The following is a 21,945-nucleotide window of genomic DNA, read 5'->3' on the forward strand; positions in this document are numbered from 1 at the left end:
ATGGCCAATGGTGTCCGGAAAACCTCTGTTAGGTGGGAAGGCACATGGCTGGCGTCTGCTCTGGAGTTCTGGTTTCAAAATGGCTTTCTCCCAGGACGTTCCTCTCCAAGCTGCAGCTCCTCTTCAAAATGTCATTCTCAGTTGCTTTTGGGGCATCTGTCCTCTCTTAGCTTCTTCGGAGCAAGAGTCTGCTTTCAGTGGCCATCTTCAAAATGTCTCTGTAAGCTGAAGCGCCTCTCTCAGTTCCAGTGTGTTCTTCAAAGTGTCCCTCTTGGCTGTAGCTCCTCTTCAAAATGTCACTCTCAGCTGCACTGAGTTCCTTCTGTTTGTCAGCTCATTTATATGGCTCCAGTGATTTAATTTAGACCCACCCTGAATGGGTGGGGTAACACCTCCATGGAAATTATCCAGTCAGAGTCATCACCCACAGTTGGGTGGGGTGCATCTCCATGGAAACACTCAAAGAATTACAATCTAATCAACACTAATACGTCTGCCCACACAAGATTACATGAAAGATAATGGCATTTTGGGGGACATAATACATCGAAACCAGCACAGTCTGTCATTTCCTACGTGGAAGAGATGCTTTCAGACACAATGTACGGGTAGTCCAGCCTGAGTCTCACCACCCTGCCACTGGCCCCTGCTCCTCCTCCCCTGCCGGCATCCCAGCCATTCAGGACCTTTGTGGCCAACTGCAGAGTCCTTCCCAATCTGTCCAAACTCGCCTGAAGGATGCTGCAGGATCACCCAGGACCATCCCAACCCTGTCAACCTGGGATTACCTGGGCATAGAAGGTCACCCTTTCCTTGAGAAGAAATGTGGAAGAACAGAAACAACAACCTGAGTTGCCTCCTTTACTAACTTCTCTTTTTTTGAAGAGAAATTGGTTGTTATTCAATTGTCCAATTACGCACACACACAAACTACCTTAAAAAATCCACCAATAAAAAATGTTCCACAGTGCTTTTCCTTGGAATTTAAAATAATTTTTCATCTACAAATAATTTTGCATCTACACATAATTTTTCATCTGCTGCTGGTTCCTTAGTAGTCTTCTAGCTGTTAAGTCCATGAGGTTGACTGTGTTGCACTGATCTAGTCTAAAAATAGGATGGGGGTGGTTTCTAAATAAGTACTACTAGAACCACTTTTCTCAGAAATAACCTGGTAACACCACCACCCCCTGCAAATGCTGAATTACTTCACTTTTCCAGGAATCATCTTCTCAGGTATCACAGAACATACATGTTCTCCCCACCCCTTCCCTCTTCTTTCCCTCTCTCCCCCTCCTTCCTCCCTTCTCCCCCTTCCTCTCTCTCTCCCCTCCCTCCTGCTCCTTTCCTCCTTCCCTCTCTCTAACACACACACACACACACACACACACACACACACACACACACACAAATTCACTGTGGCCCCCACCACTGATGTCCCTGCTCAGAAAGCTGTGTGGTCAAGGGAGAGAGCTGATGGAGAGAGGGAATGGAGAAAAGGTAAGAATTGAGAATTAATTTTCTTGTGAAGCAATGCCATAAGATGTATTCTGGTAAAGATGCTAGTGCCTTGTACTTGGACAATAGTTAAATCCCAAGGTGTCCTTATAATAAATGGTCATATTTGATTTTCACAGCAATCCTGTAAGTTAGGCAGGATTTGTTTTATGATTTAAATTTTAATGATTTAAAAATATTGAAATCCATTCTTGTTTTCTATTTTTCTATTCATTTGTTCATTTATTCATTCAGGTAGTTAACACATTAGTTGAGAATATTTAGTAAGCATCTGCCATGATAATGTATGAGAGGCAGCAAAATACAGTGGTTGAAGCTTAAACTCTGTACAGGTTAAGGTCTTTGCTCTACTACTCATTAAATGTTGCCCTAGGACAAGTTAATTAAATCCTCTCCGTCTCAGTTTTCTCCCCTGTAAAATCAGGACACTAATACTGCCTACATGTGGCATATTGAATATGTACCCCAGAAAAACATGCTCTTACTCCATTCCCGTGGGTGTGAACCTATTGTAAATAGGGCCTTTTGAAGATGTTATTTTGGGAAAGGTATGGCCCAGCTGAATGAGGTTGGGTCTTAATCCTATTACCGGAGGCTTTATGAAGACATGACAAAGCCACGTGGAGGAGAAGAAGCTGGAAGTCAGTGGAGCCTGGAAGAGAGAGAAGATGCCCCCATGTGCATCACCACATGACGGAAAAGCCAAAGACCAAGGACAGCCAGCAGTTGGCTCCAGAAGCCACAGTCTTCAGGGAGAAGCATTGCCTTGCTGACACCTTGATTATAGACTTCTCCTAGCCTCAAAGCTGAGCGCCAGTACATTCCTGCTGCTTAAGCCAACCCATCATATGGTATTGTTTTAGTAGCTGGGAAACTAAAACACTAACTTATAGAGTTGTGGTGATGACTAAATGAGTTTAAAAAAAAAGTGCTTAGAACGGTGCCTGGCACATGGCAAACACTGTTTGAATGCTAGTTGTTACTTTACTAATCATACCATGCTAAACATGGAGAACACATGCCTTACAAATTCCTTCACCAAAGGAGTTAAAAATCTCCCAAATGGAGTTAGGAAATTGTAGACTAACCCACTTGATGGGCTGAATAACAGGACAAAGAGGTCATACCAGAGAAATTGCAAGATCAGCAAGAGATCCGGTAATCAGTGCAATGGGTTCAGGAATGGAAGGAGCTCTGGGAGCAGCCATGCCCAGGGAAGGATTTGTGGGCTGGGTGTGAATGGGTAGAGGAGAGGGGTGAGGGCACCCTGGGTCGGGTTAATGGAAGTAGAAAATGCACTGGGTGAGGATTGCTGGAGCAGAGGGTCTGTGAAGAGCAGTTGTGGAAAATGGGCCTGGAGACCTGGGATAGGAGCTGGTCTGGGCAGGCCTCTGGGTGATGCCAATTTAGAGGTATGGATGACCCAGGTTCCCTGTAAGCCTTATCCAGCCCATTCATTCACTTATTCAAATATTTATTGGTTGCCCATTATAGGCTGGCACACTGCTGAGTTCTGGTTACAAGAGGAATATATCAAAACCACCAATTATGAGAGTGGAAGGTAAATAGAGGGATGCAGAGGTCAATGCTAGGAAAGCATCACCAACTGGATTCTTGGGCCCAATTTAATGTCATTGCCATCACAGTCCTAGAGCTGGGCTTTCTGCTGCAAAGTCTCTTTCTCAAACAAATGTTCACTGAATCTAGTGCCTCTAATTAACACATTCTTCCTGGTTTCATCCCCTGCCTGTTTTCATGCCCACCTCCTGGTTCTCTCCCTCTACCCTTGAAATTCAGCTGCTTTATGCAATCACGTGTTGCATTTTTTTTTCCGCTAGTGAAATGCACCAACCCTTTGATTATTGGACAGGAACATCTTCCTTACCTATCCTCACGAGATACAAATGCACAGATGGCCTGCAGGGCTGCTGGTGCTGGCGTGACAGCCATCTCCGGAGCACTCGGGGCCCTCAGCACGGAGACTGTGGGCATGTGATGGGAGGCTGAGTGCTTGTGTTCCCATCAGATTTTATTTAAATGCAGATATCCTTAGGGCACTGGGCTTGTTGATGAAAAAGAAAAGTTGTGTACTACAACTCTGAAAAGGCAGGACAAGGAATGATGACGAAGATACAAAAGTTAAAGTTGGACTTCTCTCCAGATTAACTCCAGTATGAGGAAGCCAGCACTGGAAGACTGATGTTCTCATTAGGTGGGGAAAAGCAAAGAACATCTTCTTTCTTCCCTGGGTCTAAGATACCATCTATTGAAAGGTGGACTGCAAATTTCAGAAAAGCATTTTAATTTTGATGGGGTGGGGTGGGGAATGAGGGCAAAAGGGAAAAGAAAGCAACATTTCCACATTAAATGCACAAATCTACTTTAAAAACATATTCTTACTTTAAAAATATTACAAAACAATGAATCTTTCCATCAAGGAAATATGGCAAAAATCAGCAATCTGTGCAGTACGGTAGAATAAGCACAACAGCACAGGCAGGCCAAGGAGCTGGGGTTTAGCTCTCTCAGGGGACCTGTGTTTCAGGAGGCTTGGAGAAACTTGTCCATATTTGATAGGAAGGGTTTCCACTCTCTAAGGGTGATGTGCTCAAGAAGAAGAATGATGAGGCGGAAAGAACCCAGCGGACTGTCTGCAAATCCCAGGGACGGAACTCGGAGCTGCATTTCACTGGCTGTACAACCCATGAAGATTGAGCCTCTTTCTTGTCTCACCTTGCAGAAGAATAATACCCAGACGGCCCATGGTTTAATTTGTCTTAGATTCCTGTATTTATCATGATCATGGACAAAAAGATTAAATATGGCTTGTGTTCATAATTGGTTGCAGCATCAATTTGCAACATTTACCTTCTTCTGCATTTATTCAATCTCAATAGCTTTTGCTTTACAGACTGAATCCCAGTGAGAATCAATGTCAACCAATCTCTCTCTCTCTCTCTCTCTCTCTCTCTCTCTCTCTCTCTCTCTCTCTCTCTCTCTTGCTTGCTCTCATTCTAATTCTAGTATGCACATTCTCTCTCCTTTCTCTCTCTAAAGGATTCATAAACTCCAAAGAAGGTCCTTGTCTTTTTAGGTAATACATAACAGTGGCGCTGAAACTTGATTGAGCATTAAAATCACCTGAAGAGTTCTGTGACTTAAATAGACCTGTGGGATGAGAATCACCTGTCCCAGGGACCAGGGACTAATCGTTTATAGATTCCTCAGGTGGAAGCAATTGGTGGGGACTGCCCATGTTCTCTAATCACCACAACTACCTGCCTACCTGCCTGGGTGCTCATGCAATTTGCCTTCTCTCCTGGTAGTGTGAACAAATTGTTCATGCTTCTGTTTAGGGCCCGTACTTCTACTGGTAAACTCTTGACGGCTGAAGGATATCCTGGCAGCCCTTCTTCCCTCCTGTATCAACATCACTGTATCATTATCATCAGGAAGTAACCACACTGCTGCATCTCCCAGCTTGAAAAACAAAACAAAACAAAAAATATGCCCTTGACTTCATGTACCTCTGTAGCTATCACCCCTTTCTCTGCTTCCCCTACAGCAAAACTCTTGGAAAGAATCATCTAAGTCCCTTTTTCCTCCTTTTCCACTGAACATGCTGAAATCAAGCTTTTGTCCATACTTCTTTACTGAAACAGTTCATGTCAAATTCATCAATGATCTACTCAGTGCTAAATCCAGTGGTTAACTAACAATCCTCATTTCTTTTGACCAACCTATTTGATGTCTCTTTCCTTGAAACTCACTTTCTTGGTTCACCTCTTATCTCTTGGCTGCTCTTTTTCCTCCTGCCTTCAAATACCATATTTAGGCTGACTCCCAAATTTATATCTCTAGCCCAGACTATGTCTCTGAATTCTAAATTCATATAGCCAGTTGCCTACTCAGCATCTTAAATCCTCCCCCTCTCCCCATTCTCTGCTCCATAATGGCTGTACCAACTTCCTGGTGTTCCTTGAAGCCACCAGGAACTCTTCTGCTTCAGAGCCTTCATACTTTCTGTTCTCAATGTCTGAAATGCTTTTCCCCCAGATATCACATAACTCACTTCCTTCAGGTTTCTGTTCAAATGTTACCTTATTGAAGAGGCCTTATCTACCATCCTTTAAAAAAATGTTATTCTATCCCTTGTTCTCCCACCCCCACACTCCCTTTCTCCCTTACCTTCCTGAGTTGTTCCCTATAGAATTTATGTTCAATTGACATTATTTTTACTTGTCTAAGTCTTTACTGCCTGTCTTCCATAAGTTCCATGGAGTCAGGAACTTGGGCTTTTTTGTTTATTGCTGTATTTCCTAAAGCAGTACCTGGCAACTAGTAGGCTTCTTAAACATTTGCTGGATAGACAGACAGACAGATGGACGAATGGATGGATGGTGTGCTTGGCTGAAACCCTTGCTGTACAACATAAATTTTATTTAACAATATAATTTGAAAATTTCTTTGAATTGGTACTAATAGGATTTCATAAGCAACTGGTGATTTGCAAAACTGACTACTGGAATTCTGGATTTGTAATTGAAACTTCACATTATATATGATTACTCCTCATTGCCTTTTAATAAAACATGACCTTGCAGCTAGTGACTGTTAAACCAGGGTACCCTGATGTTTGCCCATCTTGTTTCATTGTTTACCCTTAAATATGTGATATTTAAATATCCTTTCATCAGGGTAAAACATATTTCAGAAATAAATCAATCTTAAAATATACATCTCCTTTGTACGTTTGCCACTCTCTCCTGCAATTTTTTTTCAGCATTTGCTTCTCTGACCCTCTCCCGTCTTTTCTTTTTCTTTTCTCTTCTTTCCTTCCCCTCCCAACCTCTTTATTATGTTTTTTTTTATTGAAGGCTGAGATGAGCCAGTTGCTGCATCATGGGCCCATTACACTTCCTAACAATTCCATTTGCACCTTATTGTTTGTCTTATTGCTGGAAAATTCAGGTGATTCATCATGCCTGAAGAAGCACCTGATCCCAATTCCCCTGGTATCATGATCGCTATGTGACAGGAATACCGTGAGCAGGGTGGCTTTCAGAAACCGAGAGGCCAAGGTGGTAGCTCTTTGGGGACTTTTAGCTTCTCAAGTATTGATGAGTTCCATTTTGTAACACTGTTCTCCCCCCTCCCTCTCCTTTGCTATTTTTCAACAGCCCTCTGAGCCCGGAAAAGGGAAAGAAGTTGATAGAGGACATAGCGCATCTACTGAAGGTGCCGACAAGCACCTTTGCAGACGTCACGTAAGTACACAACCTTGGGGTCTTTAAATTTGATTCGTTCCTCACATCACAGTCAGTTTCACGAATTGGTTTGTGTGGGGAAGAACTGTGTGTCTGTGGTTTTTGTTAATTATATCAGAGGGAAACAGTTTAGAAAAGAAATGAAAGGAAAATTCCAGTGGGTTTTGGTAAGTTATTTAAACGCAGCTGAAACCTGAGTTTAATTATAAAAATTATAATCTCCTGAAAGAATGGCATTTGACTAAGGCAGTGGTTCTCAGCCCTGGCTACACATTAGAGTCACCTGGGAGGCTTTAAAAACTACTGCTGCCTGGACCCCACCCCTCTGCAAATGAATCAGAATCTCTGGGGATAGGATCTGCCAGTGTAAAGTCAGTCAGCATTTATTGAACGTCTTCAGTGTACACAAACCTATAACTGGCTCTCATGAAAACACAAGAGAATTAGATGACATAGGTGGCACTGCAGCTGAGTCAAAATAACGTGGGTTTTGGATTCTGAATGCACTTACGTTAATTTTGCACCATGTGCTTCCTTTTCTCATCTGTAAATGTGAGTATAACACCTATCGTGACAGTTTTAGAAAGATAAAAAAATATAATGTGTATAGGAGGACTGGCACATGGTATGCACAATGAATGGCTTCTTGAGAAGGAGTACGTACATAAATAAACCCAAAGAAACAGGTTGACATAACCCATGACCAGAGACTGCTGAATACGGATGTGAGCAGGGTTAGATCTATTCAAATTTGGAGAGCCTGAGTTTAGAGATGAGTTTTGAAAGAAATGTATGGATAGGTTAGCATATATGGAGTGAAATATTAAGAATTGGAAATAAAAAGAATGAGCTGAGCTATTTTCAGGATAGTTGTGGATGTTTTAGCAGCTCATTTGTCTATTCAGACAACAAATATTTATTTATTCATTTAATTATTAATTCACACAACCAGGGTTTCTTGAGCACCTACTATGACCTGGCAGAGCACTAGGAGCTGGGCATACAGTCGTGAACAAGACACCCTTCCTGTCCTCAAATATCTTGCCATTTATTATAGGCAGTTACCACATAGTGTAATAGGTTTAGGGTGAAACATGAAAAAAAAGAAGCCCTCACCCAGTTTGAGCAGAGCAGGGAGGCTTCCAGGGGAAGAAATGTGTAACTTGCAACCTACAGGACAAGTAGTGGTGCCCTAGAGAGATGTGAGAGCATTCCGTGACTTTTTACTGCTGTATCCCCAACACCTAGCACAGTCTGTAGGAAGCGCTCAGTAAATAAGTACAAGCGTGCAAAGACCTGGAGGTGACTGCAGAAGCAAACCCATTCAGGAACCTGTAGGGCCTTCACTACAAATGGAGGGCAAAGGTGGGCTGAGCTGGTGTGGCAGTGCAAGGCGAAGAGAGGGAGCTGAGGGCCGTCTTTGGGAGTCTGGATGTCAGCCACAGAATAATGGGGATCTGTAGGAGTGTTCTAAGCAGCAGAGTGATGGGGTCAGATTTGTACTCAGAAAGAGCAGCCTGGCTGCCCTGTGGAAACAGACAAGACTAGAGGCAAGGAGACTAGTTAAAAGGATTTTGCAGCATTCCAGGTGAGGGGTGATGAGAACTGATTAAGGTGGCTGCAGAGACACCTGTGGTGTTTGAGAGACACCTAGGAGGTAGAATGATAAGAGTGATTAGATATGGAAGGGTAAGGCAAGTGCAGAACAGATATTCAAAACATGCAGTTGCCAGAAGAGCTTGATTGCCCACAGTCAGAACCTGCAAGCCACGACACAGAAGTAAGCCTTATTGGAGGCCTCTGATCTATCAGGTGTTTGCTATTTAGGTGCTGGGCTGTGGGGAGTTCCCAGCAGTCTCTAGAGAAGACAGAGAGGTATGGGCAGCTGGGGTTGTGGTGGTAGAGGGGTGTTCACAGGGCTGCAGACACTGACGAACAGGTAGGGACGTGCTTCTATTCTTTAACAGCTGGTAAGGCTGCAGTATGCTTACTGAGTGAGTGGGGAGTCCAGGATGAGTTCCCTGGTTTTGGCTTAGGGCTGGGTGTTTGTGGGGAGGCATTCATAAAGCCAGATGCTAAAAGAAGAGGAGAGGATTTGAGGAAACATGATGGGATTGAACAGTTTGGATAAAATATATTCATTGAGTTACCTGTAAGAGTCCCAAGGGACAATGTCTATTTGGCTCAGGAGAGGGTTCCCGGCTGGATGTAGATTCAGTAGTTGACAAGGAGAGCCCTGTTCGTGACTGGGACTGCGAGAGGGAGATAAAGGAATAGAAGAGGACTGGGGCAGCTGCTGTCACCTGCTGGGTCCGGTGATTCTGGGCTCGTGTTCCCACTGCACATGCTTTGCAGAGCTGTAGAGACCCATGCTTTCAGGACTGCTTTGGTTGTCCCCATGGCCGGGCTTCCCACCTTCAATTTGCTAGGTCCCTAGGTTGAAGCAATACTGACTCTGACAGGGAACCATGCATGACCAAGTTCACAGAAGGTGAAAATAAATGATGCTTCCTAGACCTGAAAATGTTAAGATACTTCCAGGGCCCAAAAAAGACACACAATGAGAGAACCTGGGCTTATGTTACCCTTGGGGAAAAAAGTGACTTTTCCCCTGGGGGGCCTCAGTTTTGTCATCTATGAAGTGAAGGTTAAACATCTATAAAATGAAGCTAAAATTTTAATGCTTTTCCCAGCTTTACAATTCTGTGAATCTATTACTTGGGGCCCAGTGACAAGACCATTTAACAAGTACTATGTTGAGCATTTTGACAGGTAGAGTAGAGCTCAGTGTAACAGGGTTGGATTCCCCACTATCTAGTCCTCCCCAGGCAAAGGTGTATGTTTAGGGAGGTAAGCCTTCTCTTCCACCTTGCAACTTTGGCTAAAACTTTGTTTTAGTGTTTGGGGTGTCCAGATGGACAGGTTGGGTGGGGCTCAGCAGTATTTGGGGCAAGGGTGGGAATTGCTTCTGCAAGATGGTCCACTGGAGTTGTGTCTCTTTGGAGCAAATAATGGGTGGTATTTGGCATTTTCTTAATGTTCACTCGACTCCTCTCAAAAATGTCTCCTCCAAGTCTCATCCCCCTTCTCCACCCCAATAACTTTCTCCAAGATGCCTCTCAACCTACAGCCTCTCTGTTCTCTATCCTCAGTCCAGGAGATTCCTGTTATCTTTTCTCTCATATATCATTCTGGCAGGAACTCCACAGGCTGCTGACCTCAGAGTCTCACCATTTGATGATCCATGACTTATTTTTCCCTCAACAAAACCCTGCTTGTGAACATCAGAAGCTTTGGTTTCTGTGTGGGGCCATTTTGGGAAGTTACTGATCACTGATGTCACACCTCCTTCCATCCTCCTGAATTCTCTTCGAAGCATTGTGGATGCCTTGAGTGTCTATAGGAAAGATGAATGCTTTAAGATATTTTCTCTGTGTTCTATCACCTTAGATTCAAATATAAAAAAACACAAGAAAGTATCTTCAAGCTCTGTGACCAAAATGAGGCTGTGTGGATAAAACAGTTGGATTTTATCAGCATCTAAAGAGTCTGTGCTCTGGCCCTACACTCAGTTGATGCCCATGATTGGAATGGGGACACCCAGCACCATGCAAGGTATAGAAGAGGGTGTAAAAGAAGAGGAAGGCAGATGGCTGCCCCTGAACAGTGTGGGATCAGGTCATAGAGACAAATAGGAAATTGCTGGAGAACAAGACAATTATGGACCTGCACAGTTGAAAGTGACCTCCCATATCAATACCCTCATTTTATAGTCCAGGGGTTTAAGCCTGGGAGGAGAGAGTGACTCTCCCCGAGGTACCCAGTGAAGGCTCAAGCTGGGCCTGTGCCAAGGTGTCTCTACTCCCACGTCATACTCTCATTAGTTTTTGAAAGGACAATTTGTCTGACAGTGTGAGTCTTGCCACTTTGTGGGGTTTTCCAAGTTCTTCTCTCTACTGCCATTATTTTATTTTAAAATTTATTTTCTTTTATTTTAGAGTAGGAAGGAGGCAGGGGTGGTAGAGAGGGGCCAAAGCCAAGCCCCTGGTCTAAATAATTATCTCCCAGAAGTCCCTTTATACACTTCATGGGCCTCCTTAGAGGTGAGGCAAGTTTATATTGTTTTCTCCAACTAATGAAGTACTCTTTTATCAATTCACAGTAGGGCCTGTCATTTTATACAGAGATGCAGGTTTTCATTCAACAGGCATCCAACACATATTTACTGAGCACCTGCTTTATGCCAGACCCTCTTCTGTGTGCCAGGGATAGAGCAGAGAACAGGAAGGGCATGGGCCTCACTCTTGGGGAGCTGACATGGTAGTGGGGGGGAGCAGTAATAAACATACTAATACATGGACTAGAAAATCTCAGGTAGTGTTATGTGCTGTGATGGAAATGAAGAAGGATGAATGAAGTGAGAGTAAAAGCACAAAGATCTGGGGCAAAAAGATCCCAAGCTGATGACATAGCTGCTAAGTTACTACAGCTGCAAAGGTCCTAAGGAGGAGATGAGCTTGGTGTGTCCCAGGAATATAAAGAAGGCAAGCGTGATATGAGTTAAGGCAGAAATAGCAGGCAGGGGGCAGTTTAGGTAGGGCTTTGAAGGTCATTGGAAAGACTGGATTTTTTTTTTTAATTAAATTTTATTGAGATATATTCACAGACCATACAATCATCCAAATTATACAATCAGTTGTTCATAGTACCATCATATAGTTGTGCATTCATCACCCCAATATATTTTTTGAACATTTTCCTTGTACCAGAAAAAGTAAAAATAAGAATAAAAAATAAAAGTAAAAAAAAGAACACCCAAATCACCCCTCCCCCATTTTTCATTTAGTTTTTAGTCCCCATTTTTCTACTCATCCATCCATACACTGGATAAAGGGAGTATGATTCACAAGGCTTTCACAATCACACTGTCACCCATTGTAAGCTGCATTGCTATGCAATCATCTTCAAGAGTCAAGGCTACTGGATTGCAGTTTGATAGTGTCAGGTATTTACTTCTAGCTATTCCAATGCATTAAAACCTAAAAAGGCTTATCTATATAGTGCACGCCCACCAGAGTGACCTCTCGACTCCATTTGGAATCTCTCAGTCACTGAAACTTTATTTGATTGCATTTCACATCCCCCTTTTGGTCAAGAAGATGTTCTCAGTCCCGCGATGTAGGGTCCAGATTCATCCCTGGGAGACATATCCTGTGTTGCCAGGGAGATTTACACCCCTGCAAGTCAGGTTCCACATAGTGGGGAGGGCAGTGAGTTCACCTGTTGAGTTGGCTTGGCTGGAGAGAGAGAGCCACATCTGAGCAACAAAGAGGTACTCAGGGGGAGACTCTTAGGCACAATTATAAGCAGGTTTAGCCTCTCCTTTGCAGTAATGAGCTTCATAAGGGCAAGTCTCATGATAGAGGGCTCAGCCCATCAAACTGCCAGTCCTCAATGTTTGTGAGAACATCAGCAACAATCCAGGTGAGGAAGCATTTTCCCTGCATTTTCTCCCAGCTTCTCAGGGGGTCTCTGTATATATATTTTTATTCTCTGTCCAAATTGCTTTGGGATGTGTGGAAAGACTGGATTTTATTCTGTGTGTTTGAAACCACTGGAAAATTTTAATCAGGGGAGTGCACTATCTGATTTTAAACAAAGAACCCTCCAAACTGTTGTAGAGAATGAATTATAATGAGTTGTGGCATAAATGACTCAGGAGGCCACCGTGGTTTTCCAGGTGAGAGATGGTGATAACTGAGCTATTGTGATGGCAACTGCCTTGGAGGGGAAGTAGAGTCATGTTTGAGGCCATAGATGTAAAATTGGGAGTCACCTACTTGTGAATGTACTAGGTACTGCATGAGGGCTTTATTTATGTGTCTCATTAAACCCACATGTAAGCCCTGCAGTAGCCATTTTTATTCTTACCAGTCACATGGAATGTCTTTGTAAATAATCCCTTGTCAAATTGCATTCCTTTCAATGAAGATGTCCATATCACATCTAAACATTTGGCACTTCCCTCTAGATGCACTCCCTTCCAGGAAGTGGCTTGGCTTTTAGGAGCCAAGAACTCAAGCCTAAGCCCCATTCAGTGCTTACAGGAAGGAGAAGCAGAGGCCCTATGGGAGCTTGAGTAGGACTGAGGAAGTTTTATTCTAAAACTTTTATGCACATGGACTGTACAGCAGATGCTTAGGAGCTCTTTGGTCTGGTTTAATGTCTTTGCTTAGTGTGGTTAAACAAGAACTGGTGTGTGCATGCTGGAGAGTCAGCACTTGGTCTAGTAGTGCTGATTATTGATGATGTCAAAGGAAGAAGAAGGAAATTTCCTGAGCATCCTGACACCCCATAAAGGCATGCATGATGGAGTTGAGGCCTCTGCACAGTCACCCAGATCATCCCGCCTCCCCCAGCAGCTGGGGTATCCATTCTTTACCCCTCACTCCATACATCAGAGAAGTTGAATGTAGCCTGTGTTTCTGTAGCCCTGGGAAATCCTCCTATTCATGCCAAGGCCCGTGTTGCTATCGAATGAATGAATGAATGAAAACCTCCTTAATTAAAAATGAGATGTTGCGGGAGAAATCTAGAGTTGGTAAATAACAGGAAGAGTTGGTACTGCAAGGAGGAACTTCAAAGAGCTGCTGAGGGGATGCCTGGCAGCATGTGGAGGATATTACAGCTCAGGACCATTATTAAGAACACTAGACCAAAACAAAAAGTAATCACATGAAGCAGCTTTGGAATAAAACTTCCTCAGTCCCACTTGAGACTGTATTTATTGAATTTTCATTATTTTCCTTTAGCAAAACCCTCCCATGGTGACTTTGCAACAAATAAAATGCAGTGGTTCAAGTACACAGAGGCCTTTTATTTGGCTGCTGCCTTCCTTGCCGTTTCTTGAGCTCCCCCTTCCCTTGGCCAGCCTCCCCCCATTATTTTTGTGTTGTAAGTTATAGAATGTTTGCACTGTGATTCTAAGATGAAGGGACTGAAAGTGCTGTTGCAGTCAGAGACACAGTGCTATTGAGATGGTGGTGGTTTAGGAAGGCGGGGTTGGGAAAGGAACCGTTTTATTTTCAGAATGAGACAGGTGAGGTGGATGCAATGGGCTGGGAAGCTCAATAGCTATCCAAGGTTAGCAGCTTGGGAAGCCTTTAAAGGTCCAGCAGTGTCTGAAGGGTGGCTAAAGATGGTTGTCCAAGCCCTACCTCCTTTCTTTGGCCGTTTCTGTACCCCTCTTTCCCCCTTTTCCACCCATTCCAGTAATTGTCACCTGGAGATCGGGGATAAGTGTGACTCAGATTCTACAGTGTAGGAGAGGAGGTATAATTGGTCCACAGCTTACATCAGGCTTGGAGCTCAAAGTGGCCAAGATGTGCTTTATCTTTCACTCTAACTAGGACAGTTCTCTTGGGGCGAACAAGTGCACTCAACACTGATGGTGTCACATGGTTGAGATCTTTTTTTGTAATAGGCTAGAATTCTTTAAAATTTTCTGTGGCTTTTATTTGTAGTTATGTTAAAGTATTTTGCTACTATTAAAGGAAGGTGGAAGAGTTTTCTTTTTACCAAAAGAATGTGGTAAGAATTTTAAAAGATTGGGAAGCATGATTTTGTCCTAGGATCCCCAGAACTCAGCATCATAATACACCGCCTTCCTTTCTCCTGCCATGACCCCACAGGTTTCTATATTGCCCATCTCCTTCCTCTCTTTCTTCTCAAACCCTATCAATGGTTATATTTCATCTCTCATTCCTCTCGCCTGTAAGGACGATCAAGTTTTCTTGAAATACTTCTTCCCAGCCATCCAGTGCAAACCAGTCCCATTAACCTTTGAAGAGATTCTTAGCAAAATGCAGGACTATCAGGCACCAGGACACACTGGCACAGGAGGTATTTTGACTGAGGAAACTTTTGGTGCACGCTAATTTAAACCCCAAAACTGGCTGTCTTCCTCCACAACTTAGCTCTCTACCTCAAAAGCATGGAGTGCTTTTCACTCCATGTTTCAGTCCTTCCCATACAAACTATTTCCATTGTCTAAAGACTGATTTGGAGTACAGAGGAGTTCCAGGGAGTAAATTTTAGCCTCTCCTAAGAGCAAGCCTGAGCTTGCCAGCTGAGCTAGTTGCCAGACTAAATCTTGTGTAAATACCACTTTCCACGTCTCTTCCCTGCTCAGGAAACTCTGGTGGCTTCCTTTTTTCCTACTAAATCAAATCTAAGCTCTTCTGCCAGTCTTTCAAAGCCTTTGGTAATCTGATGCACAGCTCCTCTCATGAGCAAACCACACGTGGACCTTCTTTGGGCCTTCTCTCCTGCCCTTGCCGCAGCTAGAATTGTCTGGGAGTTTCCCCTGCTCATCTTCATCCTATTCATATTTTAAAAATGATCCTTTTTGGTTGCAGAGCCTTCTCTGAAACCACCAGTCCTGGCTATTTATTATCTGTGCCATACTGCTGGTTCTCTAAATATTGTATGTGAGTGTGTGCACAGGAGTGTGAGTGTGCATATGGGATTCTGTGGTCATTGGTTGTGTGTTGTTTTGCTCCTCCCAAGCAATGCATACTTGCCATGTGCATTATCCCACAGGATGTGGCACAGGTATTGGCTCCTAGGTACTCGGAAAATACATCTTGCCTGATGAACTGACTTGGGCAGTTCACCTGTGCCCTCGTGAGTGGTCTTAGCATAAGGAACAATCCAGTTGGCAGCAGCATTCACTTGGTGCTGTGTTTAAGAATACATTGTCAGAACTGTTCATTGTTCCAGGGAAAGGAAAAAAGGCCAACATGTTAGCTGCCACTTTCAGATATTGTCTGCATTTTTATGGAAGTACTAGTTATGCTTAATATGTTTTGTTAATGGTTATGTAGCTGTCAAATAAATTCCATTATTTCTTATTACATCATTAGAGACCATTAAAATGGCATTAGCATGCTGATGTAATTATGCAAGCAGACGTACAATGACTACAGTTATGATTTTATAATCTAATTATGGCTGTCCGCAGCACCGGTGATTGATCGTCAGGCTGCTCTCTGCTGTGTCTCAGTCAGGTGGGCAGTACTACTGGCATGAAAAGAATAAAAGAAAAAAGATTTCTGAGTGCACTTGGCTCCACAGCTAGATGAGGCTCCAGGGTCAACACTGCTTCTAGACATGCTTCGGCTAAGCCTCCAAATCAACCACATGAAGTATTGGATCCGCTGAGGGCATTCCAGGAGGACAGTCTAATTCTGTGATCAATCTTCATGTGTTCTCGTGACGCAAGAAACAGTTTAGTTTCTCATCTGTGTGATTTACCGAATTGATGAATACAGTGTTCTTGTTCTTCAAGATAGTTACTGAAGATGCAGCAGTGGGAATTCACAACGCTGACACTTCTCATTAGGATCTTGCAAGTGCAGGGTGGCAAGGGAGATGCCTGAGCTTGGCTCATACCATGCAAAAATCCCAGCGATGCAAAGGCCTACATCTCCCAAATAACACCCTCTCCAAGCTGAGAGGAATCTGTGGGAATTTGGAGACTTTAGGAATGTATGTCTTCAGTGTATCTGAAAGAGACCCATTTCCTAGGGCAAAAATTGTGGTTGTTGCCACCTCGTCTTTGTATCTGTGCATCAAACAGATTATGGAGACATTAAATAGTAAGTAAGATGAATGGTTAAGAGTGGCCCTTAACTCACTAGGTTGATGCCTCTGGTTTTCTCTATAGCCAAAATGATTACACAGTCCTGGATGATTTGGTATGCAAATTAACAATGGCAAATACTATGCGTGGGGTAAATAAATATCACTGAAAGCAAAAAGCCCAGGCAGTAAAGCATAGGAGCGCTACAGCAGGGTCTGGGTAAATGATATTTGTATCCTATCCTTAATGTGTCTTTTGCGTGCAGACTCTGGGATTTATGGGTAGATATTGTTAGATTGTTTCACACTGTGTTAAGGATTTGCTAAGTGTTCCTACCCTTAGGAAAGCAGAGAAGGGAGGGCTGGATATTAAGTCCTTTTGTACTGCAACCAAGAGTGATAGCCATGTCTCCCTTGTCCTATATATATTGCAAAATTTCACAACAGTGCAGTCTAGTGGCTAGAGACTTAGCTACATGTGGTTTTCCTTGAAGTAAGGAATATCAAGGAAGTGTTACAGTATTTCAAAGCTGCCGCAGCCCTGTCTTGAAGACTGAAGAGGTGATAGCAGGGAAGAACCTCAGTTTATTCACAAATAATTCTGAGTGAATGATGGTGATTTCTGATCTTATGTAAATGCTTATGCTTTGGTTGAAGATATTGGTATATGAAAGTATTGCCTTAGCCTCCTTGCCTATTGTGAAATGACATTACAACTTAGTAGACGAGTCAGGTAAGCTGGGTTACAGCCCGTGGTGTTACTTTACTTGATCTGTGACTCTGGTAAAGTCACTTAACCTTCCTAAACCTCAGTTTCCCTTTGGGTAAAATGAGGACAATCAGGGCCAGCTTCATGGGTGCGCAGCCCATGCAGTTGCACAGGATTCTGCTCTTAGAAGGGCCCCAAGCTCGGTTTAACGCTTCGCTGATGCTGTAATTCTTAATTATTTCCTAATAATTCTTGAACAAAGGGCCCCACTTTCATTTTGCACTGGGCCCCACAAATTATGTAGCTGGTCCTGAGGATAACAGTGTTTTTGTAAAGATTCCGTGAGATGAACCATAGCAAAGGACTCAGAATCATGCCTGGTATATAAGTATTCACTAAATCTGAGCTTGCACAACTACTCTACCATTATTTTTGTTGTTGTGGTTTGAAAAAACTAGTCTAATGTCTACTAATATTAAGAGGTTCTGATTGGATAACCCACTCAATTCTTTCTTCTAGCCTTTTACATGCCCTCAAAGCATTAGGTTATTACTGGAATTGTGTGTTGAACTAGATAGTCCAATATTTAGGGGTTCCACAAGTATGGTAATTGAAAGACTGTGGATTCTTGTCATTATGCTTTCATCTGCAAGAGTTGTTTCTTTTTCTTTCCCAGTAGATTACAAACTCCTTGAAAGGAGGGACTGGGTCTGTAACTTTGGTGTCTAGAACAGTGTATCCACACAATAGGTGCTCAATATTTGTTGAGTCAGTGAATGAATGATTGAATGAATAGACTGAATTCAAAGGAACCTATATTTGAATCTGATTTTATCCACCTGCTGTAAGACCCTGGGCAAATTACTTAAGCTCTCCTAGCCTCCAGTTCCTCATCTGTAAAACAAGGATGATAGTACCTGCATTAAATGGGTTGTGAGAATTAAATGTTAGATAGATAGATAGATAGATAGATAGCTACTCAGAATGCAATAAATGGTAACTTTATATACATTGTATATTATTAAGATAATAAAATACTGTTTAAACCAAGGGATATGTGGACATAAAAAAGTTTTATGTTGATAGAATAGTAAGCAATTAGGTTTACCTTATATTTTACTTTGGTAAAATGTAAATTTTATTTATTACCAATGCTGTTAAGACTAGATATTACTGCCTTGCTTTATTTTTTTTCCACCAGCACAAAGTGGAAATAATTTTTCACTCTTCTGAGTTCTTCTCTTGAGTCGGAAATGTTGCAGACATCTTAACTCCAGCACAGCTTTAGAGCAGACAGGCCAAGACACTTTATTCAGGATTCGTCTCCTGTAGGAACATGTTTAAAAGACTGTGATTCAACCATACTGCAGGAAATCCACATCTTTCACACTCAGCAAATAAAATCTATAATAAAGGCATTTAAAAATAATTAGCAATATAAACTTACCCTAATTAAAGAAACTATTTCCTGTTTCCTGCTATGGATACCGGCCTATGAGTATTTGCTACTCTCTATTATAGGATGCAAATTGGCATATGTAGAAAGTCCAGGCATGTACCCTTAGGAATTTAAACAGTCTGTATGTCTGGAGAAACAAAAATAAAACCCAAAGTAAAAAACAAAGGGACTGTGGAAATTAGTTTGGCAGTTCCTCAGAAAGTTGAAAATAGAATTGCCATATGACCCAGCAATCTACTTCTTGGCATATACACCAAAGAATGGAAAGCAGGGACTTAGGCAATTGTTAGTACACCAATGTTTATGGCAGTATTATTCACAACAGCCAAAAGGTGGAAACAGCCAAGATATCAATCAGCAGATGGATGGATAAACATAATGTAGTACCGTACATACAATGGAATGTTATTTAGCCATAAAAAGAAATGAAGTTCTGATGCATAATACAACATGTATGACTCTTGAAGACCTCATGTTGAGTGGATAACCCAGACAATAAAAGACAAATATTGTATGATCTCACTTATGTGAAATACCTAGAATAAGCAGATCTCATTGAGAAGGATAGATTATAGATTCCCAGGGGCCGGGATTAGGGGGGAATGAGTGGGGGCAAAGGGAGTTATTGCTTAATAGGTGCACAGTTTCCATTTGAGGTGTTAAAAAAGTTGAGGTAATGGATATTGATGATGGTGAACAATATTGTGAATGTAATTAATACCACTTGTGCTGGTTTGAATCTGTTATGTACCCCAGGAAAGCCATGTTCTTTCAATCCAATCTTGTGGGGGCAGACCTATTCTGAGTAGGACCTTTTGATTAGATTTTTTCCATTGAGATGTGATCCTGCCCATTCAAGGTGGGTGTTAATCATCTTTACTGGCATCCTCTATGAGAGGATAAAAGGCAGAGACATTTTGAAGAAAGCTCAGAGACATTTAGAGAGAAAATTCCCAGAGACATTTTGGGGACAGCCATTGAAACCAGAACCAGGAGAGAAGGTAAGAGATGAAATTCAGAGTTTGCCCCGGAGAAGCTAAGAGAGGACCCCCAGACGCTTAGAGAGAAACACCCTGGGAGAAACAAGCAAGGATGCAAAGGAGCTGAGAGAGAGAAGCTAAGCAGAAGCTAATCTTGGAAGAAGCCCAGCAGACTCCGGCCATGTGCCTTCCCCATGTGACAGAGGAACCCCAGATGCCATCAGCCTTTCTTTAGAGAAGGTATCATCTCATCCTGTTGATGCCTTAATTGGGACATTTTCATGGCTTTAGAACATTTGTGTACTAATAAACCCGCACTGTAAAAGCCAATCCATTTCTGATATTTTGCATTCTGGAAGCCTTAACAAACAAGAACACCACTGAATTGCACACTTGCAAGTGGTTAAAAGGGAAATTCTGAGTTTTATATATGTTTCAGCAACAAAAATTAAAAAACAAAAACAAAAACAAAGAGAGAGCCGTAATGTTCAGGCAATCATAAGCAGTGTAGACCATAGCATATTGGAAATTCCATATCTAACAAGGAAGGGGGTGGGTACATGCTTCTTAGCTTCTGCTAGTTGTTGCCATGCAGCATTGAGGGACCTTTGGTCCAGTCTTCCAACTTTTCCATGCTAAAGGCTTGCCCCTAATTTTTTTTTTTATATTCATTTTATTGAGGTATATTCACATACCACACAGTCATACAAAACAAATTGTACATTCGATTGTTCACAGTACCATTACATAGTTGTACATTCATCACCAAAATCAATCCCTGACACCTTCATTACCACACACACAAAAGTAACAAGAATAATAATTAAAGTGAAAAAGAGCAATTAAAGTAAAAAAGAACACTGGGTGCCTTTGTCTGTTGGTTTGTTTGTTTGTTTCCTTCCCCCGTTTTTCTACTCATCCATCCATAAACTAGACAAAGTGGAGTGTGGTCCTTATGGCTTTCCCAATCCCATTGTCACCCCTCATAAGCTACATTTTTATACAATTGTCTTCGAGATTCATGGGTTCTGGGTTGTAGTTTGATAGTTTCAGGTATCTACCACCAGCTACCTCAATTCATTAGAACCTAAAAAGCGTTGTCTATACTGTGCGTAAGAGTGCCCACCAGAGTGACCTCTCGGCTCCTTTTGGAATCTCTCTGCCACTGAAGCTTATTTCATTTCCTTTCATTTCCCCCTTTTGGTCAAGAAGATGTTCTCCATCCCATGATGCCGGGTCTACATTCCTCCCTGGGAGTCATATTCCATGTTGCCAAGGAGAGTCACTCCCCTGGGTGTCTAATCCTATGTAGGGGGGAGGGCAGTGATTTCACGTGCCAAGTTGGCTTAGGTAGAGAGAGAGGGCCACATCTGAGCAACAAAGAGGCATTCGGGAGGAGGCTCTTAGGCACAGTTATATGGAGACCTAGCCTCTCTTTTGCAGCAAGTCTTCCCAAAGGCAAATCCTATGGTAGAGGGCTCAACCCATCAAACCACCAGTCCCCTATGTCTGTGAGCGTGTTCGCAACCATCAAGGTGGGGCAGGCCAATACCCCTGCATTCTCCACCAGCTCCTCAAGGGTTGCCCCTAATTTTTAGATGCACGCTTTTATTTTTAAATGTTTGAAACTAATTTATTTACTTATTTATTTATTTATTTACTTTTTGAGCAATGTGTCAGTCAAGTTATGCAATAGAAAATACACCATAGGGGCCTTTAGTCCTTCGGGAACAAAGAATGACTTTCTGCTTTCCCTGATTAGATGCATTGTTCTATAAAAGTTTCCTTATGACCTGTAGTATCACCTCTCAGTTGTAAAAGGAAAATAAATTGTTGGGCAAATTAAAAGCCAAGCAAATGCTTTAAAGGTTTAAAAGCAAAGCATAAATATTAAATAATCTATTTTCTTCCAAATATTCCATGAGAAGAAAAGAATGTAAGACATGGCACTCTCTAATGACAGAAGGTATTCCCAAATTGCACATAATCACAAAGTAATTGCATGTAAGATACAGCCTGCACAGTACAGCAATGGTTGAAACCTGTAAGAAGATAAAGAATCATTAATAATTATGTTTTGGTCAAGCTTATTTTATATTAAATCATCTTGCAACAATTTTTCAAGTGTCTCTTTCCTCACACATTAAAATAGGAATTCTCTTTTAGTCTTTCCTCCTTTATAAGCCCTCAAATTAGATATTTTTTAAAGTTATTGTCTTATGTTTGGCAGGAATATACAGTTATGCATAAAATATGATAATGGAAAGTATGCTTTAGAAATATATGTTCAACATTCTTTTGCTGTCTACATGGAATTCTAGAATTGTATGATCCTAGCCATTCCTTTCTAATCTAAGATGGAATGAAGCA

General features: G+C 42.2%; 1 protein-coding gene across 1 annotated transcript in view; it reads left to right on the forward strand.

The window, feature by feature from the left end:
• The window catches only part of PTPRN2 (protein tyrosine phosphatase receptor type N2), a 1,313,563-nt gene that overhangs the window by 641,694 nt on the left and 649,924 nt on the right, over window positions 1-21,945 (forward strand). Inside the window, exon 10 of the mRNA XM_037835719.1 lies at window positions 6,699-6,785. Coding sequence (XP_037691647.1) covers window positions 6,699-6,785 — 87 coding nt within the window. The remainder of the gene's footprint in view (window positions 1-6,698; window positions 6,786-21,945) is intronic.

Source organism: Choloepus didactylus, chromosome 5 (assembly GCF_015220235.1).
Source record: "Choloepus didactylus isolate mChoDid1 chromosome 5, mChoDid1.pri, whole genome shotgun sequence".
In the NCBI taxonomy this organism is placed as follows: domain Eukaryota; kingdom Metazoa; phylum Chordata; class Mammalia; order Pilosa; family Megalonychidae; genus Choloepus; species Choloepus didactylus.